Source organism: Leptinotarsa decemlineata, unplaced genomic scaffold (assembly GCF_025532065.1).
Source record: "Leptinotarsa decemlineata unplaced genomic scaffold, Ldec_3_MD MMD2_P_RNA_scaffold_9, whole genome shotgun sequence".
Taxonomy (NCBI): domain Eukaryota; kingdom Metazoa; phylum Arthropoda; class Insecta; order Coleoptera; family Chrysomelidae; genus Leptinotarsa; species Leptinotarsa decemlineata.
In genome coordinates this window covers 4,153,106-4,179,939 of record NW_027412536.1, presented here as the reverse complement: position 1 = coordinate 4,179,939, position 26,834 = coordinate 4,153,106, and the positions used below count along the sequence as shown (strand labels likewise).

General features: G+C 32.8%; 1 protein-coding gene and 1 long non-coding RNA gene across 5 annotated transcripts in view; one reads left to right on the top strand and one right to left on the bottom strand.

The window, feature by feature from the left end:
* LOC141480469 (uncharacterized) overlaps window positions 1-529 on the bottom strand; it is a 29,042-nt gene extending 28,513 nt beyond the window's left edge. Inside the window, exon 1 of the long non-coding RNA XR_012464362.1 lies at window positions 389-529. This is a non-coding gene — a long non-coding RNA (uncharacterized lncRNA). The remainder of the gene's footprint in view (window positions 1-388) is intronic.
* The window catches only part of LOC111503797 (tripartite motif-containing protein 2), a 117,127-nt gene that overhangs the window by 29,629 nt on the left and 60,664 nt on the right, over window positions 1-26,834 (top strand). For 2 of the 4 annotated variants that reach the window (XM_023158208.2, XM_074170470.1), the window contains exon 2: window positions 398-559. In XM_023158208.2, coding sequence (XP_023013976.2) covers window positions 540-559 — 20 coding nt within the window. In that variant the 5' untranslated portion in view covers window positions 398-539. Of the gene's footprint in view, window positions 1-397; window positions 560-12,221; window positions 12,383-26,834 lie in introns of those variants that run through there. The other 2 variants (XM_023158210.2, XM_023158207.2) reach the window with 1 other exon arrangement.

Below are 26,834 nucleotides of genomic sequence, written 5' to 3'. Positions count from 1 at the left end.
GACTCAAATCTTTATGAGTACCCAATGAAAAGTACCAAACTGTAATAACTGTAACCAAACTGAATCAATTGATTGTACTAACTTGACCTGAACTATGACATGAACTATGTTCATAAAAAATCCAATTTCAAATAAAAACCTTGAATTATCAGATATTTCACAAAAAATGCGTTCACATATCAGTCACTTTTGAGATGGCGAGTCCTTTGTAGGACCCCATCATAATTGTATTGTTGCTGCTTCAATCGTTGCATTACCCAATATACCATTCTCAACAATGAATATTGAAAATTATCTTGTAACGATTCTTTATATGTTTCGAATTGCCCTATTTAAGATTCTAGCTTATCGTTTCTTTGCTCACTAACCATAAAATGTAAATGTTTACCTTTTTTAGTGGCTGTTGATTGTGTGCCTCTATTGTGGATCTTCATTCTCTTGGCTTGTTGGTTTCCGCGTCCATTGACTGCGGTGTGGGATGCTCGGATACCTGAGATGTGATAAGGAATTTCGAGAAACCTGTTGAAGTTTCACGATACATGTTCTGCTGCTCTAGACTGTGAGTATTCTTCATATATTTATCCTGGTTTTACTTAAACTTTGATATAATGTTCAGATTCGATAAACTCAATAGGTATATGAGCAACAACCCCTTGAGATAAAGCAAGATAATTACATTGTAAATAACTACCCTGATCTCTGTTGACAGAAATGGGATTAAATAAAACATTTTTTCATTTCAATTTGTTTACATTCACGCATTTGATCAAAATTTTCATTTAATTATGTTTTAATATTCTCTACACGGAGAAAAGCTACACTGAATTGAAGTTGAATCTTGTTATTTCAAGTATACCATCATCTCCCCATTCCGCAAGTATAGTTAACTTTTCATTAACGCTTTTTATATACTTGAAATTTGAGTAGTTTTGTACTTATTCTAAGATTTAAAACTTTACCGACTACTAAGTATAACTTTCTTTTTGTTTGAACATTAATTATTATTATTATGAGAAGTGTTCTTTTCTTAATCAAGAATAGCTATTGATTCTAAGATTTGAATATACTTCGTAGAAGAAAAACTATTTTTTCAAATATTCGAATATATTCATATTAAGTGTTTTGACTTCACCTGTAAATTAACTTATAAATATCATTATACAGAATGTAGCAATTTTAAATTCAATAAACGAAATAAACTCCAACATTATCCCCTTCAGTAATTGTCCCACCAACAATTACTCATCTTTTCGTTCTGGTCGTGTACTAGCAACACACATAATCTGGAGACTGGTCTTCGGAAAATTATTTTCTTGGCTATCATAACATCGGCAACACGTATTTTTCCATTCTTTGCTGGATGATGATGAACTATTTTTCCTTTGAGCCAACAGTTCCGAGGTGCGTTAGGTTCATAGATGAGAACAATATCATCTATTTTGAGAGGAATCCGTTCATTGTGTCATTTGCTTCTTTTAATTAGTGATGACACATACTCACATGACCAACGTTGCCAGAATATATCGGCAATCTTCTGAGCTGCCTTCCATTTCTTCAGGAGAGTGAATTTGTTTCTTCAATCTTTGAACAAGGTAATGCCGCATATAATAGCCCAATCAAAAAATGGTGAAAACTCCAACATTAAGTATAGTTTTCAGTCACAAGTATATCTTTATTCTTGATACTACACCACTTATTATTAACATAAGAGTTGTTCATTACTTCATTTAAGAATTGCTATTGAGTGAAAGAAATTAATAGTCTTCATGGAAGAAAATTTAATTTTTCGAAATATTTATGTTTAGATATATGAAGTATTGATTTTCCACTTCATACAAGTATTGATGTTGTTACAATAAAGTATTTTTCTTGTAGAAAAAACAGATTATATTATGCCCTTTTACAGTACTTTTCTTTAATCTGTCTTCTTTTCTCTTATTTCTTGAACGAATGTAATTAGGAAATTGAAATTTGGAATGGAGTATTGGTTTCATAAATGCTACTTTTGAGGTAAATTAAAAATTCTGCAAAATTGTGACAGAGGAAGAATACATTAAAAAAGCATTATTTGTAATCTTCTATTTATACCTACCTGAAACAATTTTTTGATTTTCTGTGTTACATCAGTTACATTTTAGATAAATTTTTAAATATAAATATTGCTTTTGGGATGGGATATATAAAATAAAAATGCAACGAATACTGTTTTTCCCGGTTTATTTTATAAATGAATGAAAAATAAACGTGGCATCATATAAAAAGTAGAGAATTTTCAAACTCTGAAACAGAATAATAATATTATTAATATTTTGGCTCACACAAATCGAAGCAATAATAGGTAGGTAATGATTCGGTAGTTTTGTCTGGAAAATTTTCTGGAAGTTTTGAAGATCAGTAATTTTATAGATTTCGGTTAATTCTTTCCGAATTTCAATTTTGCCGGCACGTATTTTTGACGCTTGTGTCACCGTATTAGTAGATTTTTGAAAATATCTCCCTTCAGACCCAATTTACAATAAAAACAAATATGAAATTGGACCAAAGAAAATTTTCTACTTACGAGCGCAGCAAAGTATACTTCAGCACGCGTTTTTGCCAAAAAATCATTTCGAGGTACAGTAATCGACACGTTTTTTATCGTGGTATCCCCAGTAAGTAAGGACTGACCAATCCACATGCAATGCACAATACCAAAATTTATCTTTACCCTCTTTGTTCTCGATTCATCATACATTCGCTCGGAAACAGTCTTCTGTTTCTTCCCCTTCATCTCTATCTCGTGATCGTAATCTCGAATTATCATAGGTACCACTGCAATTCGTGAATATAGCAGTGCACTTCAACCCAGCCTTTATGCATCTGTAAACTTTTTGACATAATTTTTTTGTATTTGCAAGAAATAAGTTTCAACAACATCTCCGGAACTGGACGCTCAAATGTGACAGGAAATAGTACGTTCTTATTTCTTTTCTATCCCTATGCATTTTGTTCAGTCCCATACCACTGCTGAAACGGATGTGTTTTCGGAACAGTTGTGCTGCTGCTTCTGTTGTGAATTATGCATGTGTATAGTTGTTCACCAACACTTTTACAGAAATGAAAGGGGTAAATTATTCAGGAGAGATAAGATTTTTGAAAAAAAATTCAGATGGGAAAATGGAAAGCCAAAAACTTTTTTCCAAAACACTTTTTTTACTTTTCACACCACTGCAAATGTAGAAGTCAAGATGGAACCGTTCTCCAGCTTTAACAATGATTTCTAAATCAGCATTTGGAATTTTGAATACCTAGATAACCTTGTTGAAATCTGGATTTTTCACAGCCACTGAAAGCGGCGAGAATAAAATATGATCTGCGCTTGTTTTTTTCATGAGTTTGTTGAAAATATTTCTTGCAAAATTTTTCCTATTCCTAGTTTGATAATATACCTACATTTGTTTGAACGCGTAGATAGAATCGTCAAAAGAACAAGAAAAACTGAATCTACCAACAACTATTACGGAATCGGATGTCCATGAAATTTGTTTTGATGTATTAATTATTAGCGTTAACTTATTTTCCGTGACTTTTTGATCTTCAAGTTCTCAGCGCGATTTTTTTTTCAACATTACAATGATTCTATTCTTTTCAGCAACATTGCTTTGGAATTTATTTTGTGGCATAGTCGAGTTGTTACTATAATTCATAAATGTAATCAGTTACAGTTGAATGTCACTTGATTGGTAGCTAGGTAGGTCCAAAGTGAGTAGGTATCTTGGAACTCTCACTGGAACCCACGAGAGTCTATTGTGGCTTTCCTATTTCAAACTTAAATAAATCAAACTTTTCAACGTAGCCGATTTTATTTGGGGGAGACCTTTCAGGTCAGCTGGCAAGAGTGGGACTCTGCCAAACGCTGAAATCTGATCACGTTTGCGACAAAGCAGGCACAGAGTATGTGCTCGGCTAGCAGTGCCTGGATTTCCTTGTGAAGAATAATTCCCTCAAAGGTTGACAGACCACGGTACATTTTCTACAGTCTGATGAAAATCTGATCGTCGGCCACTGCGACTAATACCTTCGACAAGTAGGTACGCAACACAAATGTGTAGTTTGATAGATATCTTGTGACACATCGCTGGGAGACGCTCTCCAATGGATGCAGGGCATTAATTGCACCCATCAGCCAAGAGATGCTGATGGGTGCCGAAAAAGGTCATCTTCTGGCAGCCAAAATAATATACTGAAAAAATTCTAGTCCATTGGTCGATATTGAGGTTGTTTTATGTTCAAGGTGCGAGACTCCCAGCACCTCAAAGTCCCGTAGGAACATTCCCATATGAGGACATCTGATGATATATTAGATTCATCCATGCAGGGTATTTTCGCCTTTGTTGGTGTAGATGTATGTACAGTTGTTTTGCAGTTCTCGTACGCAAAAATTATTTATTTCACGAAAAAAGGAAGGTTACATAAATTTGTATTTTTATTTTGTAGAACAATGAGTCTGAAAGATTTTGCCAAAAAATTACTTTTAGACCCAATTTTTTCAATGTGTCAGCGCGAGCGGTAGAGATACGAGGTAGCAAAATAGGAGCACATCGAAACTAATTAGATTACCCATTTTCAAAACTCCTGCAAAACTTTTTAGTTAACCTCTTTTTTTTTTTTGATAAAAGACTGTACTACTTAGCAGCTTCAACAACGCCTGCTCGTATATTTTGCTGAATGTCTCCGTCATTTTCCAAAGGGTTTGACATTTTTTAAGTGATTTATTACAGGGGATACTTTGTCATTAAAATTTTTAAACCACCCCTTATATTTGAAAGGAAGCAGTATAACTAATTCGGAGTAGGGGATATAACGTTATAATTGTAAATTTTTTTTGCTAATCTTTAGATTCTTTTGTTTACAAATATGGGTATCAAATCTGTGAAAAACATAATTAAATACCTTCAAATCTGCACCCAAATACTAGAAAATCTACGATTACTACAACTAGTGATTTATTCATACATGGAAATATCTTCCTGGTTTCAATTTCTTATTTTTCAACGTCACAACAAAAAAGTTACTCACTTTCAAAAAATTTGCTTGCGGGAGATAATATTGTTTTGAAAAGGTTGACTTTAAGGTGCTTTCTCATGTAATCATAATATATTTAAAAAAAAATAATTTATAAGAAATTATCTCCGTAATATAATATAAATCAATTTCATTGACAGGAAAGGAAAGTAAAATCTGTAATGGAATCGGCAAAACTCGATAAAAATCCATGATAATTTATTCAGGTAACACCGAGAGTAACACTTTATTACAATATTTTCACTAGTTTATGAAACCGAAACAAGCGTTTCACTATACGAATGATTGTAGGTACATATGTTGCAGTTTTGTGAACGGTTTATTGAAAATTCCTGTGATTCCCCTAAGCAATGTAATATATCATAAGGCATTCCGAAAACTAGAATTGCCTGCATTGGGACGATAATATTTTTGCTTCAATGTCTTGATGTGCCGAGGCAAATATCTAATTTTGATTGGTCATTTGGATCGAAACTGCAAAATACATGTTAAAAAAAATATGAATATACAAAAGCCTTGCAGTATAATCAGCCTTCCATCGTTGGCTCCAAAATACTTGTCTGAAAACTACTATGTAGCAGAACGAAAAAAGTTCAAACATATGAGGCTCAAATAAACTCCACAATTATTATTATTAAATATTTCACTTGTTGGAAGATACAAAGAAAAAACAAACAAAAAATATCTCCCCATATACAATAACAAAGAAAGCTTAAAAAATTAAGTATTTACAAAATAATTTACAAAATGAACAAGAAACAAAGAATATATGGAGAGGGATAAAATCATTGATAAAATCCATCCAAAGAGTGGCAGTTTTTTTCCATTCAAAAGGTTTTCAATCTTGATTTGAAATAATTTATATCAAGGAGCTGCTTTTATACTTTCAACTGATTTCTTGAAAATTTTTGGTCCAACATAGAGATGGCTTTTCTGGTAGAGGGCTGTTCGATTTGGTCCAGAGCGGGTTGGATAATCAAGAATTTACTGATTCGATAAAAACTTGATCTGTTATTATGAACAAAAATACATATTTCATAAATATATATCTCAACAACCGTAAGAAGTTTCATATTTTTGTAAGAGCTCTTACATGACTCTATCCAAGTTTAGCAATTATTCAAACTGCCGACTTTTGTAGTATGAAAATCCTTTCCACGAACGATCCCGAATCTTAATTAAAAATCCCATATCGTAAATGACAGTAAATCGTGGCACAATACAGACTCGACAGGATTTCAGCATTACAGTAGTTAGACAAGAATCTCAACTCATAACAATTTTTACGAAGTTTTTCACAAAGTGTGTCGCTATGTGGTGTCCAGGTGAATCTGTTATCAACTGTGATGCCTGCGAGTTTGACGAAGTACAATCTCCACGTCCAGTTCTCTTCTATATCTTACCAAATACGATTCAACGATAGCAGCAAGCCAATATTGATGTCCTAACGCTAAAAATTATGTTCCGTTCGAACAAAGATAAATGTTTGTGCTCAATACCATCAACGAACCAGCACCTAAAGTAATTTTCCCAGTTGCGGGACAGACAGAGTCTCGACTCTGTCGAGGCGGATTTTGTCAACTGTCAACTGTAAAACCACTGAAGTTCAAGCAATCAATGAAAATTAAAAAAACATTGTCTAAAAATAATTATTTTAAAAATCTATATGACAGATCTTTGTTAGTGGTGGCTAATTATTTAATTTCCATTCCGTATCAAAATTGGGGTCTTTCAAGGTTTCTAAGTGCTAGTCTCACCGATACGTTAAATCTTCTAAACAAATTTATATAAAGTTAATTTTTGTTTGGCTTCCAGATTGTAGATATTCCCAAAATTTAGAAACATTTGAACTTTTGTCCCATCTTCGTTTAAATCACTCTCAAGTCAATCATTGAAAATACTTAATGTTATTTTTATTATTTGACAAATCTCAGTAGAATATCTCAGTTACACACAATTTGTTTGATATTATGATTTTGAACTCCTAATTTTAATGAAATGCTAGTGTGCGATTATTGTTTTCCTCCCTTGAAAAACATATTTTCGGTAGACTGAACAATCGATTTATTTTCGGAAACTACGTAATTTGGATATAAAGAAGGTTCTACAACGAGGTTGGTTTGGAATAACAAAGTTGGTGTTTACTTTCATTGTAACACATTCCGTATTACAGAGAATCGTGCTACTAAATTTTATATAGTTTCGGTGAAACATTTTATAAATAAAATATACGCTACCATATACACACATATATAGAAATGCCAAACATCTTGCAATATAAATTTAAAAAAAAAGTTGATGATAATATTTAGTTTGAAGGACCTATTGAGTAGAATGAAATAATGAAAATCACGTTTCTCAACACCAAAGAAATGTTTTGCAGTAAATGGTGGTATTAAACGTGATTTTCATGAAGTATGAACGATTCGCTAAACGATGTACAATGAATCAAATATGTACAACTCGAAAGTAATATGAAATGGTGGTTTTCAATGGGATAATAGTTGTTCAGAATTTCAATTATCGTAATATTTTTGTTAGTGTTATTTTTGTAATTCTGGAAAGTGGAAATTACGCAAATAAGGAAATTTCATGCGTCACAGACGGTTCGAATCACTATGTTAGGATGAATCCTTTTTTTGAATTATTATCTACAGTTGACGTACAGCGGCATATGGTTGGTGTTTAACTTCGAGTTTCAATAATAGTCAGTTGTTATGGTTTCATCGAAATTTGAAGCTGAAAACAAAACAAATGGTCAAACGTTCGCATTAAGCCGGATGAAAAATCAATTTGATAGTGAGTTGAAGAAAGTGGAAGAAAGAAAGAAAGAAAGTTGTGTGTATTTGGTACTACTGAAATTTGATGACCGAATAATGGACTACATATTTTTGAAAAATATACTTTGAATACACACCGCCACACAAGAGTTGCCTGTCTTGTTCTAGAGCAGTATTTCGTATCAACTTATATTAACTGGTCTCGACTGTTACTATTTTTTTACAACCATCTACATCAAAATTATGACCATAACCTAATTTTGAATGTGAACGTCGCCCTCTTTTGATTTTTGGTGGGAATGTACCTGACTTGTCGTTTCATCAAGTACTTCTTTGTCTGAAGTGAATATTTTTTGTTTTATGTTATATTATTAACTACAATGTTTCTAGCATTATTTAGTTGATACTATGATGTGAACTGAAATGAATAAAAATGGTTGTTGTTTCTTTCTTTTCCATCCTTAATGATGAGTCTGCAAACAAACCACTTTTTCATTTGTTAACCAATGAATTGTATATATCATTCATATGAATTTATGTGGAAATACACTTGAGTCCAGCCGTGCAGAGGTGTACTTTCCAATGAAAATGAGCAAATAAATAGAACTCGAGATAAAATTAAACACCAGTATAAGAAACTTTTGCCATTCTCTTCATTCTTCCCTTGCAGTTGTAATGCCAATGTACCAATGCGAATGTACGATTCCTTTGTTTTGTGTTGGCTTGGCTGTAAGATTGCATGGGAATCGGTATGTAATGCTCATGCGTCAATATTGCATTATTTACTAAAACAGCTGAGCAGCTGACGGTCGCTTCTATTCTGTTACATCGTTTTCGCAGTGTTGTCTGGTGTCCACCCCACTTTTGAATATGAACAGAAACAAACTCACCAAGACAGGTTTTAAATAACATATATTCAATGCCTCTCAGATTTTTTATAAGCAATATAGAGGGTGATTAATCAGTTATTTAATTCCTCACATCTTACAAACTACAGAGTTAGGTAATTTTTTTATATTCACTACATATATTCTTCATTCTATATAGTGCCGAATACGTATGATTCATTTCAAAACAACCCTCTGTGCGTAACTGTGGTTGCATTTCCTTGCATACTTTTGATGTTTTCAGTATTTCAGAATACAATTTCATTACCTGATAATTTGACATCGAATTTGACTCAAATGTAATTTTTTTGAAAATAGGTTGGGTTGTACAGAATTTTCAAATAAATATAATTTAGAAAACCAAAAAACACGCTTTTAAGGAACATCGAACTAAAAAGTTGAAAATATTTTTTAAAAATAATCTTAAAACAATAACGAACGAAAAATACTAGTATTAATGTGAAAAAAACGACGGGCGCTTGATATACAAAAAAATATATCACAAAGCGCTCACTTTTTTTCCACAATAGTACTAGTATTTTTCGTTCGTTATTGTTTTAAGCTTATTAAAAAAATATTTTTAACTTTAATTTCGATGTTCTTTAAAAGCGTGTTTTTTTAGTTTTTTAAACTATATTTATTTTTCATTTTTTAGTTTCGTATGCTATAAAAGCGTGTTTTTTAGACTTTTTAAACTATATTTATTTTATCTAAACTTTGGGATCAATCAGCCGTATATTTTTCACATATAGTCAGTGGGCATACTTGAAGATGTAAATCAAATCATCTAAAACCTGTTGTTTGTTGTATGCTTCAGCTTAGTTCGAGGAATGATATTCTGAAGGAATTTGATTTTCAATTATAGGAAATCATCAACTTTATGTTGATAATATACAATACCTTGCACTGACGAGTGGCCAAACAGCCTGAAACCGGTCTGCAAGTGTGTTCCAATAATTGAAAATATATTGCGGCAGTTGTATCGCCAACAACATATGCAGGAATAACTTCTGTGAAGAATCCTGCACTGACACCTGTCGGATATAATTTAACGCTCTTCGTGGTATTAGCCAGGGGAGTAGTTGTTTTCTGACAGTCCAATAACCAGTCAGTCCAATAACCTACAGTGTGGGGAGTTGAGACTGGCCTGAATGAATTGTTCTTTCAGATGATCAGCCGTATATTGTTTAGAAAAATGACCATTGATATTTTCGGATTCCGGAGAGGGAGCCTTTAAATCGGCTACCACGCCCAAGGCAGCAGGCGCGCAAAGGAGGGTTACAAATAAGGCAGCAGGCGCGCGTGTTAAAAAAAATACTTTTTTCAAATGAAGAAATACATGTAAAGTGAGTTCGAATTATATCCGTGTAAGGAATCACACGTTAAAAGGTAAGATCTCGTTAGTTGCACAAATTTCTCAACTTCTGAGAGTTGTCGTTCGTATGGGGGCGACAGCTGATTAACGAAAAAACAGATTTTAAACAGATATCAAGGAGGTTACGTACGGCGCCATCTGCCCGCGAATAGATCAAGCAATAATGTCGATAATTCTGTTAAATACAGATCCCGAACTTGAGAATTACAAACAAACATACATACTTACATACAGGTGAAGCTAATAAAAGCGTGTTGAATAAAAATTTTTTTTCGTTAAAAAAACAAACCTTTATTGTCCAAACAGGTACAAAAAACACTTATCGGACTTCTTATACAACAATTAGTGACTAAAGAATACTAATAATGATAGGAAAAAAATTGAACAACTTCAAATCAACAAAACTATACTGATAACAATGCATTAGTTTCACATTAGTAACAGAGAAGCAGGTTTTTCCGGGTGTTCCTGCAGCTGAAAAGGAAAATGCGCCACTGGAATCAAGTCGCTCCGGAGCGCCAATTAATTTTTGTTGTTGTTTTATCATTTCATAATTTACATTGAAAACTACTATTATTTACATAATATTATATTGTTGAATAAGGGAAAGTGACAAACGCTGTCATAATTTCGTTGAACATAAAAGGTGTTCGTAAGTTAATCATTGAAACTAACAATTTTTTGCAAATGTGTTTTGTTTCAAAATGATGGTCCACAAATTAGGATGATATCAGTCAGGAAATGAATTTTTTCAAAATGTTGTGCACTCTATAAACGAAATAGTTACATTTCAGTCAGTTTCAAAGTTTCAAAATTTTTATTTACAGTACCTATGTTGACTTGAAGTGAATAAAATCAGTTAATTATTTTGAATGCAAACCTGTATTTTTTTAACTATATACTATTGGCACTATACTGGATGAAGAATATATTGAGTGAAAATGAAAAAGTTACATGGTGAATTGCAGAGTTGATCAAAATTAATGAATCACCCTCTATTTATTAAATATCCATTAAATAGAACAGTCTGGGTGTCCCTTATCTACTTATAATATATGTGCATTTCTCAATGAACCATCCTGTAGAAAATTTTCAATTGTTTTTTCACTTGCCGTTGATGTATTAGAAAAAATTTAGGATGTCTTTTCAAAATGCAGAAGTATGTAGATGAAATCAGAATAATATCAGTACTTCATATAATCTTCTTTACTTTTCTGAATTAAAATTACTACCAAGTTATGAACTGAAAATATTTTTCATTCATAGCGATACTTCTTATCGGCCAGCACCAAGAATTAAAAGAACTTATACACCGAAGACAGATGCCTCTGTTATATGTCAATTATAATTCAATATTCCTTTTGATATTAGCCCAGAAAGTGTTATTTTTCTGCAGGGGACAAGCCCTGTTGTAATATAGCAGGTGGAAGGTGAGTTCTACAACGTTGCCACCCCGTAGAATCTGGAAAATATTTGACGGAAAATTGCTTATAGTAGTATCACGGTGGATTTAAAATTATGACGGCTATTTATCCGACTCCGGAGCCATTGTAATTACGATGAAGTGGTAACAGTTCTACCTATTTAAAATCAATTTTTTGCTATACCTACTATTTTCATTTGCAGAATTATAGAAAACGTGTTCATTTTTCTACAGAAACAATAGTTGGGCTATCAAAATATGGCCATCAAATGTTTGTACAAAACTCTGAAGTATCTGAAATGTGTGGATATGACAAACCTCTGATATATCAGGTGAGGTTTTTCTACGTCGTCGCTCCAGAAGTGTAAGAAACGTTTGAACTTTATCTAAAGCAAAACATTATTGCTTTACAAACTTAATGGTAACTTAATGATAACAATTTTCATATATATATTTTGCTAAAGATATTTTGTTTTGGTTTTTCACCGACAGTCGTAAGTTTAATAGCCTCGTGTCATTTATTTTGTTATTTGTTCTTAGCACATGATGTACTTCAACACATTTTTACTTACTGATCGAATAATTTCCTTACCCTCCTTTGAAATATATTTCGGTTCAATCTAAAGACTTTTTGACAGATTTGGCAACATCATCCGATCGCAGGTCGCCTTTCTACGAATTAGCTTGAACCTTACGCTAGTTTGTACGCGATTTCGTAAAAGGTGAGCTGGGAAATTCTTATTATAGCCACATGAAGATGAATTGTGAAGTGTGCTGAAAAATTAAAACGTATTTTATTCGAATACATCTCGACTTGACATATGACTATGGATGGACTCAGACTAGCTATTCAGTAAGTTTTCATTCATTTTCATGTGCTTAGGGAGATATTTTGTTGAAACATTTATTTTATTTCCTATAGTCATTATATGTAAAATAAAAATATGCGCAACTCTTGAAGTAGAGCTGTTTTCTATAGTCAAGTTCATTGTAACAGTTTGGTGAAATTTTCATTAAATGAAAATTTTATGTAGGTATATAAATTAACACAAACAATTAAACGCAACACGTGTTTCCCTTTCAAAACATCAACATTAGAATTATACCTAGTTTACGTTGTATTTTCATTAGATGATACGTAATAATTTTATTACCATTAGAATGTTGTCTAAAATTAGATTACATTTGTTAATTATTAATTCGGTGTTACTATGAATCAGTGTAAAGCGGTGAAATGACCGATTTGCTATGACCATAGTTCAGATTATAAATTTGCGTAAACCAATTTCTTTTTACTTGCATTTAAATACATAAATAGCAATAATTTTCAGTAATGATGTTTCTGTAATGATCTGCTGGAATTACATTATTACTGAACATGTGATGGGCTCTTGTGCGTTATCAGTGCATAATCCTTGGTCTCATGCATTCATAAAGCGCAGTACAGTGTACTCGTTATTCGTTCTGTCAAAACATTTTTTATTATTATTTTTATCAGTTCGGACTTCCATTGTCTAATATAAATTGATTTGAAATCCCTGAAAGAAATTAAAAAAATTAACCGAAAAATAACAATTTTATTAAACAAAAAACGGAAATTACACAGAAATAACATACAAGCAACACCCAAAAAAATAAAAAAAAAAACAGTCCGAACTGATGGAATACACCACGAAACATTGTCAACCACCTTCAAACAAATTTTTGATTATTGCTAATGAAAAATAAGTTAAAATGGTAACCTAAAAGATTCTGTGTTAAAGATGTCAATGTAATCTCTACAGGTTTTGTTTCATTACAATAATTCATTATTTTCAGCAAATATTGCACTAATATTTAGATTGTCCCTTATTGCTATTTTCCAGAAGGAGGCCGGTTGGTGAAGATTCTAGAAATTCACTGATGTCGAGGTCTTCCGACACTTTGTTCTGCAGAATTTCCCTACAAACTTATATAGATTTTGTGATCGAGTCTTATGGTACAACGGAGTTCAGTCCTCCAAATCTTCATAGGTACTGGTCTTCGTCGGACAGTTTCGATAATTTATCAGTAGAGCAGGCAATGGTAGAGCTTTTTAAGATGAGAGGTTTGATGTTTCTAAACCTTCTGAAAGATTCATAAACTTCTGTGTGTCAAAGGTAGTTTTTTATCAATACACCTATTGAATATTACTGAAGTTTTGAACTTTCTTCCGAACAGGTATGGTTGAAAGTGTTTTACAACCTATACAATCGCTAAAAGTTCTCTGTCAATCGTAGAGTACTTTGATTCAGCTTTGCATAGTGTTCTAGAGGCGTATGCTATGGGAAGGTCTTTTACTATTGGTCCTTGTGAAAGAACAGCTCCTATTGCAAATGCACTAGCATCTGTCGTTAAGAGAAAAAGTTTTTCGAAATTGGGATAAATAAATTCTGAGTCGAATATTACTGGAGTTTTTTCCCAACACCAAACCGTTATTTTAACACCTCGACACGTGTTTTGATCACCAAGTGATCAAGAGGAGAATTAAACTTCCTCTTAATCTTCCTCTTGATGAAGATCACTTGTTGATCGAACACGTGTCGAGGTGTTGAAATAACTGTTTGGTGTGGGGAAAAACCACAGTAATATTCATTGTTACATCAAAGGTTCCAAACATCAAAGGTTCCAAACATCAAAGGTTCCAAACAAAGGTTTCACAAAACAATGTCAAACTTGACACCAAAAAATGTTTTGTGAAAAACTGTCGGTTACATAAATAATACTATCAGTACTCCTACATATTTAAACCAATTTGAATGTAGGGTTGCAGGGCAGTAAGAAGTGTAAAAACCTAACATGATGAATATTTTTTGGAAAAACTTATCAGCCAATTATTTTTTTAAATTTATTTGAGAATTTTACCCCTCGGAATATTTTTTTGAGAATTTTAGAAATATCTTTTTGTAACATTATCTTTTTTTTTTCGAGGACAAAACACAAGCACTACAGAAAAAACTCTAAGGCGCTCTAAGAGCGGTGCCTGTGCGAAAGTAGTGATTCACATTGTATTTGAATCGCTGGTGATTAAATTAATTTGGAAAAACGTTCCCAGGAAGTTTATTATACTCAAACGCAGTTCTCCATATGAAATAGTTGTCAAACAGTGAAGTTCGAAGTGTACTGTGTACTGAACCTCAAAACGATGAGCAGCCACAGGCCGTCGCGTATTTCCGATATGTACCGCTCTTGGTGGAATCAAATGTACCAAGTCATTTGAACAGTTCCCGTGAAAGTGTCTATAAAAGAGAGACAAATCTCAAACCTTTCTTCGATGTTCCAGACTATCAATGATCATCACTCAACATGACTGTAAGATGTAAAGTAACAAATGCCATTCTATAGTTTTCAACTCTAAACACCAAAACTGTAACACTCTTCCCGATGTGAGTTTCACCAGCCTAAGTCATCTGAAGACGCTAACTTGGCTGTTGAAACGCTCGTCGAGAAGAGTGTTGCAGTTGGGAAAATTGTCTGGATTTTATATGCTATTTGCTGAAACCGGCTTATACCTTTTCACAAAAATAAAGGACTATTATCAACATCAAGCAGTGGCCGTTGTTACATATTACATACATACATGTATGAACAATAGACAGAATAACTTGATTAGCAAAAATCCGTGTGTCAATGATATAGGTTTTTTCAAGGTTTTCCTGAAAAAAACCAATGTGCCATATGAATTATGTCAATAACTCACGTTATTCTTTTTCTTCTTCTATTTGTATTTGTCTCATTCTACAATGACGACTATCTACCAGGTGAAGTTATTGGTGTTTCTGCTTTTGTGAATTGTTGAGAAGCAATGGTTTATAAGCTTCGAGAACGGATTGAAATAGTGGAATGGAAATAGTGCCAGAGCTGCTGCCCGTATGTTCAATGATAATCATCCAGGAAGAAATGTACGACACAAATACGTTTCGGAATTATTGAAAAAATTTATGGAAACTGGGTCTGTTAACAATAACAAGCATAACCGTTGAGAAGTTGTCAACGATAATAATAATAATAATAACTTTATTCGTCGTTTCGATCATATACATGATATAAGACATGTCATAAATAAAAATATGAAAATTATATAAAACAATAATAACGGTCCACAGTATAACATAGCTCGGACACTTGAAACAGGTACTTAACTATATACATACATAAAAAATAACACAAACACGCATACACACATATATGTATACACATATATAAATATACATAAAGTAAATTTAACTAGGATGAAAGAAATGCACTGAAAGCAATAATCATGATAACAGTGTATCCCGTTCTAAGAATTCTTCTACGCTATAATATCCCTTATTAGTTAATAGCTCCTTTATTTGTTTTTTAAATGGTATAATATGCAAATCTTTAATATCTTGAGGCAACGTATTGAATAATGTTATGCCATTATATGCAAGTGATTCCTTGAATGTCGATGTTTTATGTTTTGGGATAGTTAATAAATGTCTATTTCGTGTTGCATATATATGAACTATTGATTCATCTCTCAGATTGGGTACATTATTTTTCACATGGAGCAGAGCTTTATAGATACAAGGTAACGTTAACATCTTGTTCTTGCAGAAAGCAAGCCTACAGCTATCCCTGGGTGCAATATATTAAAGATAGTTCTGATTATTCTTTTTGGAACAATAAAAACACGTTTTGCCTCCACAGAAGAACCCCACATTAATACATTTTGAGCCATATGTGAGAACGCCAATGAATAGTAAACAGTCCTGATACCATCTAAATTAAGCACGTCTTTGATCTGTCGTATTGCAAATAACGCTTGATTCAATTTTTTGCAGACATAATCGATATGGGGCTCCCAAGACAAGGTTTTATCTATAAACATACCAAGAAGTTTGGCTGTTTCCGAGAGTTGGATGCTGTTGAGTTTCACTGTTTTCCTTAACGCGAAGCTTAAATGTACTGTTTTACTTTCGTTCAGTTTTAGTTGATTTCTATCACACCAAGAAATCATGTCATCCATGACTGAATTAATGTTGTTTTCTAGCTCCTTCGCAGTATTTCCGGAAACTGTTATGGTAGTGTCATCTGCGAATAGGATAACGAAACCTTGTTTTATATACTTCGGAAGATCATTTATATAGATAGAGAAAAGCAGTGGGCCTAAAATGGACCCCTGTGGTACCCCAAGGATAATATCTTGAATATTAGATACTGCATTATTCACAGTCACTACTATTTTCCCATCTTCCATAAAAGATGTTATCCATTCCAGAAGGAACCCTCTATTGCCAACGTTATATAACTTACTAACCATTATGTAACTATTTACTGAATCAAATGCCTTAGCCAAGTCAAATAATATTGAAACTACGTACTTCCCCTTATCGATTTCATTGTAAATAAACTCCAATTTTCTAGCAATAGCAGTCTCAACTGATCTAGCTTTTCTAAAACCATGTTGATGATCGGTTAGAATCTTGTATTTTTCGAGAAACGCAATAATTCTATTTGCTACTATTTTTTCAATAACTTTAGATGGAATACTCAGTAATGATATTTGGCGATAGTTATCTATATCTTTTTATGAATAGGAATAACTTAGGCTGTTTTGAAGACACTCGGAAACACGCCTTCCATTATAGATATAGAATTTCAGATATATATGGAATGACAGAACTTTTATTGTTATATCGTCTAGGCCACTCGATTTTTTATTTTTTAGTTCGGTTATTGTTGAAACTAGTTCAGGTTCTAGCACTTCTTCAAAAAACATTGAGTTTTCGTTAAATTCCGAGACCGTATGTGGTAGTGACATGTTCTGACCTACATGTCTTAACAGAGCTACCGAGGCTGCTCTGGCAAAGTGGCAAGCAAAATTATTAGCAACTTCTGTTCCATCATTAATCCGGATACCATTTGCTTCAAGATCAATCTCCCTTTTATTGTCAATTTTGGTTTTCCCTCTGAAACTATTTACAGTATCCCATGTAGCTTTCTGTTTGTTTTCAGCTGTTTCTATTTGATTTGCGTAATATCCTGTTTTTAACTTCTTTAATCTATTTGTATATTCTCTTTTTTCCCTTCTGTAAATCTCGTCACTCACTTCTCCATCTATCATTCTTTTGTGCAATTCTCTCAACTGACTGCTTTCATTCTTAACTTCTCTCGTTACCCAACTTTTTTTTACTTCCTGTTTTTGTTTTACATTTATCCTATTTTTAGGACATGACACGTCAAGACACCAAGTCAATTCCTTCATAAAGGCCTCAAATGCATTATTTGTAGTAAGTCCACTTACACAAGTCCAATCAATATTACTCAGTCGTGTCCTAAGTTCTTGTAAGTTCTCATCTGTAAATTTTCTATTGAAGTAGGTAGTTGTAGCCAGAGAATCATTCGCTAAAGAGTTGGTAAGATTGCATGAGAAAATATGGGCAAGATGTTTGGCTAATAAAGTATCATATAAGAATACACTGAAGTTTTCTTTTGAAATATTTGTGACAAGGTAGTCAATTGCTGTTGCACTCGCAGGGTTATGTTTATTTTTTAGAATATGTGTTGGCTCATTTCTTGTTTTAATAAGATGAAAAGATTCTAAGCAATCATTCAATATTTTCGTTTTGCTATTAGTGATATTCAGACTGTTCACGTTTAGATCAACACAGACAATGTAATAATTGAAATTTTCCTGCAAGTAAATACAAGTCTGGTCCAATTTTTCAATGAATATATCAAAATCACCCAAAGGAGGTCTATAAATGCAACAGATAGCTGTTTTATATTTAAAACTATCCACTAAAGTGACTGCACTTATTTCAACATGCGACTGTACCGAGATATTTTCAATATATTTCATTGACCTGCATATTACCTGTTCACGAGTTAAAATAAGAGTTCCTCCATATGGAACTTGTCGAGCAAAATAAGAAGCCACCTGTAGGTTGGGAAATGATAGTTGAGCCATATTAGAACTTTGAACCCAGTGTTCAGATATACAGAGTATATCTATGTTTTGATCATCGAACAGGAGTTCTATTTCGTTTATTTTATTTTTTATACTTTGAGAATTTACATGAGCTACTACGAGAGTAGCTATTTGTAGGTACTATAATTTTAGGGCACGTTGGACTAATGTATACTTCGCAATCTCGTGCTAAGGTATCTTGAGAATCAGGAATCAGTCGTATAAATGTTTTCAGGATCCTTCATAAGTACAAATTTCTTCCATATAGGATAAGACTAGTTCATGAATTGAACGAATATGATTTCAAAAGAAGTATCGAGTTTTGTGAAAGTTTCACAAAACGCATCAACTTGCATCAGAATTTCTTGTATGAAATTTGTTTTTCGGATGTACGTTTAGTTTGAATGGAGAGGTGAATCGGGAAAATTGTCGATATTGGAGTGATACCGTAAAGTTCATACCCAACGACCTCAAAAACTGAATGTTTGGACAGGAATTTCAGGTGACCACATCATAGAACCTTTTTTTAATGATGATAATTTGACTAGTGATAAATATTCGGATATGTTGAAGAATCGAATTTTACCGTGCGTTAATAGGGTAATTGAGGATACAAATTTATTCGAAAACGAAATACTTTTTCAACAGGATGGTGCACCTCCTCATTATGCAGCTTCAGTGCGACAATTATTGGATGATCATTTTCCTGGTCGCCGGAATGGCAGAAGAGGTCCTACAGAATGGCCACCAAGGTCTCCGAAACTCACTCCTCTAGATTTCTTTCTATGAGGTCATTTGGAGTCTAAAGTGTATGAGATAGAATCAACAACACTAGAAGATTCAAGAGAGAATATCTTGAGGCATTGCAGAGAAAAAAATCCCGAGATTCTCAACCATGTGAGGGCGGCAATGGAAGCTCGTTTGTATCATTGTGTAGAAGTCGGTGAAAACGTTTCTTCTCATTGTCCAGTTATCAGATTTTGATTCAAAAAGTAATAAAAAAACTCTTTCTGATTTATTGTTTCCATATTTCTCTCTAGAAAGAATATTTCAAAATGTGGCCTCCTGTATAATTGTTGACCTGTTTTTTTTAAATTTTTTCTGCAAATCACTTCTGCAAATCACAATTCAGGGTGGCTCGTTTTTAACATAACATAATTTGTAGCTCCTGAACCATAAGCTTCAGACCGTATGCTTTATACTTTGTTGAAATCTGCTCATCATGGAGCATCTGATAATGCGAAACAATATAGGGTGATCAATTAAAAAAAATTGTTTATATGCTCTGGGGTTGCGACAGGGTAAGTAATATCAAATATGAATATGTCAAAAAATGTACCCCCCTGTATATTTTTGTTGGGGTGTTTTTTTTATTTTTTCTTTATTTCATACTACACGTATTCTGACAGTGCAATTCCAGCAATGATTATTGTTGCTTCAGTTTCGGGAGATGTTTATCCCTTCCTTAAGTTTGGAATATCTGCAATAGTTCTTGAGATATTTGCAGAAAGGAAACACTTCTGCTTAATTGAATTTTTTGTGCCTTTTAATAATATTTATTATTGCAATTTGAGTCGAATCGTGAATTACTTTGTGTGAAATGACGAATCTTATGACACCTTAATCATAATTTTCGATGAGTTCGTATTGTATAATAAATGATAAAAATAATTATGTTGATTAAACCGTACCTCAATCTCGACGTCGTCGGTGTAACACAGCTTTTAACTTTCTGCTTGAATCTTTAGCGATATTCATTATAGCAATTTATTGGTGATTTTGCCCATTAACCTGACTTTTAACCTTCGTTTCATATTGTCGATTTTCTGCACTGTTCTTAAAATACTAAACAATATCTGAAAGTGTTTTTCAACTACTAAAGTAATTATTTTCTCTACTCCATCTCTGCTTATTCATTTTTATATTCTGAAACGGACCACATCAACTTAATTAAACGGGCGCCTATTAATTATAATAGTGATTCCATTGGTTTCGCACTGGTACAATTTAAATTGTAATTTTATAGTTATTATTTCCTCTAAGGTATTGCATTAAATACACTAAACCAATTTCACCAGTTGACATGAACATACATGGCATATTATATTTCACATAAATCCTAAATTAATACATGATTTATTTTATAGTACCATTTTCTTGTCTAGGAGTAATCTCAAAAAGCTATATCGTAAACCAATCAATCGAAAATCGTGCAATTCCATAATTTTTTTTTTAGAAAATGCTTTCGTGTGTAATAAATCAAGATAAAATAGCTCCACCAATAAATAAGGTTTCACGATTTTATCAAATTATTCAATACGCATTTGTTCAGGCAAATTTCTAAAAATATGGTTTTGCAGACATTTTAACCGGATAAGCATGGTGCACCTGTGAAAAATAATTTCCGACTTTCAACAATACCTGACGTAACTTCTGAACAAAAGATTCGATGCAAACTATTTAAAGAGGACTTAACATGTACATTATCTACCTTGACTATAACATCTGTCGATTCTACTCGTGTTTTGATTGACTAAATTGAACACAAAGTGGTGTTTGTGACTCAACTATGATAGTTATACATACAGGTGGTGGATGGCACATTAGACATTTCTGGTGAACCAGACATCACTTTGAAAATTCAATGAAGAGCATATTCGGACATGTCATACCCAACTAACATATTTTCGACAATGTGGGGTTGCCACTTCCTTTAGAAATTGGAACATCCTGTATATAATATTATTTTTGGAATCTATCTTGACACTTTCCTATACCTATACCACTTATTTGTGAAAATGTCCCTTCAGAATCGTATTCCCATTCGGTATTTTGTTAGCAGACCATGATTACCATTTGACAGTTACGTTGTGACATTCTCCTAATAATATTGACATTTTCGTCACTTCAGAAGTTTCAAATACCTTCAAAACGATGGAACAAAACTATTCAAGCGATGTTCATGTGAATTGGTGTTTTATTTTTGGACAATGTGATAAAATTATCAGCAGGACATGTAGAAAGTTCAACGAAAGGTATCTGAATCTACCGCTATTGAACCTCAAGAAATTTATATGAGTTCAAAATAATTTCAATATATTTTGAAAAAATTTAAAAAGAAAGAAAAACACGAAAGAACTTGAGAGTGGAGTATTTCAAAATATGTTCGAATCGTTGGCCGTTCGCCTCTAAGCACTTCAAAATGCGGGTGTTGACTGCTTTCGTCATTGGGATCCAAATATTCAAATGTTTGGGTAATCCTTTCCAACAATTCATCTCTCAAACGCACGGGTGTTTTGTAAATTTTTTCTTTAAATATTTTCCACAGATAAAAATCTAATGAATTTAGATCGAGGGATCTCTCTGGTCATTCCATGGTACCAAGCACCTTATTCACCGATCGTCAAAAAGTCTGTTCAATTCTCTTGTACAATGTGCAGGAGCTCCGACTAATTGGCACCATTATTTTCCATATTCTTTGAGTGGCAGATCATCGACAGAGCTTTTTACAGTAATCTCCAAAATATTAAAGTAGCTTCTGGATGTTAATAACTCTTCGTTTATCGCGTACCTTCCTCAATTTGTTGTCCATTAACATGCAGAAGACATTAAAACAAAATTTTTCTTAAAATCTGGCTTCTTTTGTGACGTGAGAATTTTCAGTGGACCAATATTGACAATTTTTTCTATTGAAAATTCCTTCTCTCGAAAAGTTCGATTCGTCAGTCCAAATAATTTAATTAAGAGAAGTGGATCTTCTTGAACGCGTATCAACATTTCACAAAATTCAACTCTCTGTTGAGCGTCTTGAGGCTTCATTGATTGAATTTTGGGGAATTTATAATCATACATTTTATGTCTTCGCAAGATTCTTTGAACCGATGAATATTTTGTACCCAAATCTTTCTTATCCATGACTCAGGAACTTCTTTTGAATAGTTTTGTTCTATGGCCTGCTTACAAAATACCGAATGGGAAGGCTACTCTGAAGGGACATTTTCATGAATAAATGGTCATAAGTTCGAAAATTGACTATACTAAAATTCAATAATACTTAGTAGGCACTAAATTTTCAGAAATATTGCATTGCAATATTTTATCATCTGATAAAATATATAATAGAATGACAAAATATATAAAATCACAATCTGACAACAATGTTTTCGTTTAAATGCAATATTTATGAGAATTTAGTGGCTATTATTATAGATTTTTAGTACAGTTAAGTATACGCATGATATACATAAAAAGAGAGCAAATGTCAACAGCTTTCTGAATTTGTAATGATACACAGTGTGTCCCATTTGAAATAATGAAATTTCAGTCACGTTTTCAAGCAAACGAAAAAACCTTATTTTTTTACCACCCTGTAACGAAGTAGCGGAGATTACGCTGAAAAGTGGGAAGCCTCCAAGTATCACCCAACTCCAAACCAAATTTTGGTACCATACTATTCCTCAACTCAAAGATATCAGCATTTTTAGAGATCATGATTTCTGAAGGAAATGATTGAAATTAGGTAATTCATATTTCGAAAACGGTAACAGATAGGTATAGGGAAATATCAAGAAAAGTTGTCGGGTGATTGTTTTAGATTCCAAAAATAACTTTATATACAGGGTGTTACATTTGAAAAATCAAAGTTGCCACTACTTTCTAGTGGAAGTGCTCTCCATTGCATTTTCAAAGTGATCCGATGTCTGGTTCACCAGTAACGTTTAATATGCCATCCACCGTGAATCAGCTGGTATAGTTCCTCGGATAATGATAAGTACCTACTATAAACATGTAGTACACAATTTTAATACACCTACCTATATTATCAAAATGTCTGAAAACAGCGATATAGAAGGAATACCATCGACTCCAATATTTTTAAAAGATCAGATTAATTACAGTTGTTATATTCAATATAAATATAATTAGAGTCTTTATAGTTTTCATATATCCATGATAATACCATTAAAGTTTGTGTTTTTTTTTTAAATATGAGTTAATTACTGTAAATGTGTTCAATACAAATATAATATTTATAGTTTTTCATTATTTATCGGGTTTAGAAAAAATAGCGTATGCAACTCTCATGTAATGGTTATTAATACACTCGCATATACCTTACAAAACTCGCCTTCGGCTCGTTTCGTATCCCGGTTAATGCTCGTGTCTTAATAACCATCATTACATGATCGTTGCATAATATACTATTTCGAAATAAAATATAACATTGATACTCGCTGATAATAAAGCTTTCTATGGATGAGAGAATTTTTAAAATCGTTGCAAGTATTTTTTGAGTGTATCAACTACAGACATATTATTAGTGTAAATGTAGATGAAGTACACATAAATGTTCATCAGAGGAACAAAAACTATAAATATACCTAGAAATAACATGTTTTCATAACCTGCAACAGCATCCAGTACTTTACCGTAATGATTTCTTCTTCTCTCTCTCTTCTTTATTGGCCGATGCTTCCTGTTCAGGCGCAATTGGGATAACCGTAATGATTTATCGTATTTGAATACGTTGTAATATAACCTAATCCTTAATTTTGTAATCATATCCATCACATCTGCAGATCATCTCGCAGAATCTGTAAAATCGTTCAAAATCTATTGAAGAAATATCAATAATGACTGCTACACACGTTACGAAAAATCATTACGATCGGACGGTACAGTTTAAACTGTACAGTTTTCGTAGTGCCCTGCCCACACACGTTACTAAAAAACTGAACGATTATTCATTCGTTGAGCTATGGCTTCGACTGACGACGCATTAGCAGTTGTTGGTTTATTTTTCGCAATAAAAAAAACCAAGGAAGAAAAAATCCAGAAAAATAAAACATGTATTTGGTGTGAAGAATGGCTAATGAAAAGATGAGGTCATTCCCATGTTAATTTATTGAAGGAACTAAAGGTATTTCCTAAAGATTGGCATACTTTTTTACGTGATAGTGATAGTGATGTATTGATACTTTTTTCGTACGAGCCAACGTTTTTGAGATATTAACGATTGAAACACTTGTAAAAGTTGTAATCGTTATAATATACACACGTTTCCACGCCACCTATGAGGTAGTGTATTTAGCGCATTTTTTTTAATGTGGTTTTCCCAGTAGGCCTATTCCACGAGTCAGTTGTGATCCTGCAAGTAAAGGTGTGCAGACTTAGCATAAGGACGCGTGAAAATAAGGAAGCATTTCTTTGACGCAGTTTAAATGAGCTTTCCAATCCCCTATACGCTCAGCTCTTAGGAACTTTTTATAAATGGAAACCATATGAAAATACTGAATCCAAAGTTTTGCAGTTGGTCCTCGTTCCTCATATTTTTTCAATTATTGAGTCAATTTATTAAGTAAAACTCCAGATACTTCATCATCATATCATTCATTATCATTCTATAAAAGAGTGTTATCTAATATGTGCTCGATATATACAGGGCTATTCAAATTCGTTTCTGTAGATGGGGATCTCGTAAACGATAAGATATAGAGTCTCGTTTAAATTATGGCAAAGTTGCGTATTTTAGAGACCTATTCAATGATGTAAAGAAATGGAATATGTCTGCGAATAAAAAAGATATAGGCAAAAAATAATTTGGAATTTTTTTGTTTTTCTCTCCAGAACCAAAAGAGCTATATTCGATTTCTTCACATCATTGAATATAGGTCTCTAAAATACGCAACTTTGCCACAATTTAAACGACACTCTATCTCTTATCGTTTACGAGATCCCCATGTACAGAAACGAATTTGAATAGCCCTGTATATAATTAGATCTGCATCCATGATGTCATTAATTTCAACTGCGAGTGCTTCTTTCATGACGCTTCCTTGCATAATATGACCGATTGCTCCCAGAAAGGACATCAGTAGATGAAATCCTCCGAGTCTGATGCTGATTTTTGATAATTCAGAGCCCTCAGGTGTGGCTGATCAATTCTGATCAATTTCTCGAGCTTTAGCGTACAGGGTCTGGTCGAAAGTCACAATGCATACAGTGTGGCCATACCGTTTTGCATTCTCTATTACACAAAGTAAAGTCGTATAGATAGTTACTAGCTGGTTGGTGAGTAAACGGTAAAAATGAAATTTGAGATTCAGAGTAATTTATATGATTATTTGTTAAACGTTCAATAAAACCATTCCAAACAGGTAAAGACGCATTTTTCCATTTTCCATAAAACCATACTGCATCAGCTTTTTTAGGAAAGATACCGTTTCAGTTCCATAAACAAAATCTTTAACATTTATTTTACTGCAACCTTCTACATCGTCATTAAGTGTAAGCTACAATGACCGATAGAAAAATATTTAAACATATATTACAACTACAGAGATGTGTATACGTGGTGTACTCATTCATATTATGACGATTACAACTTTTACAACTTATCGTTGTATCTCAAAAACGGTGGCTCGTAGGAAAAAAAGTATTGATACATTTTTTGTAGATAATTTTATGATCTGAAGTATTTTTATGATTAAACTTACCGTTTTGCTGAAAATCGCGAAAAACTAATTTTTTTCACCTTTGACCTTAAATAAAATTTTTTCCTTGCAGGGAACTTTCAAATTTTATTTTTGATCATATTTCAAACAATCTTACTTATTTTCAGCTTGGTGGGAATTTAGGTAGCTTTACTTTTATTTTTTGGTCTAATTCGATCGGACTAATTTCTGTTTTGTATCGTTATCATTCAGAAATTGTTTTACTTTTGTTTCAGTTCTACACCGTATGTTTCTTCTGTTAGCGAATTCTACGCCATTCTATACAGTTATAAGTATTTCTCAAGAATCAGATATTAATTAATAATAATATCAAACGTACCAGTATTGAGAACTTTGAATGAACCTTTTTCCTGAAGTACGAAAAATCACTCACTAGCAGCGCTAGTAGTTCGGTAGGGACAAACACTGCCTAATCCTCATATAAACATATGGTAAAGTACAATTAAAAAAAATGTTTTTAACAGAAGGAAATGTTCCTGGAGCAAAACTAAAATTTGCAACTGTAAAAGATAACAATGTTGTAACATTAAAACGTTGGCTTGCGTGCAGTAATTTGAAAGTAAATGGAAAAAAGTGAATTAATAGACAGGTTAATATACAGACTCTAGTAAAAGAGTAGCGGTAGATTCAAACTGTACCTAATAAAAGAAATTTAAAATAATTATAAATTTCAGATTTATTTCCGAGTGAAATATGAATCAAATATAGATGGTAATGAAATAAATTTAATTAAATATAATAAATGAATATAATTCAATAAACGATTGAGGTTATATCTCATTCTAATCAATGGTAATAAACTATGAAAAATTTACCATTCATTCCATGTTTAGAGC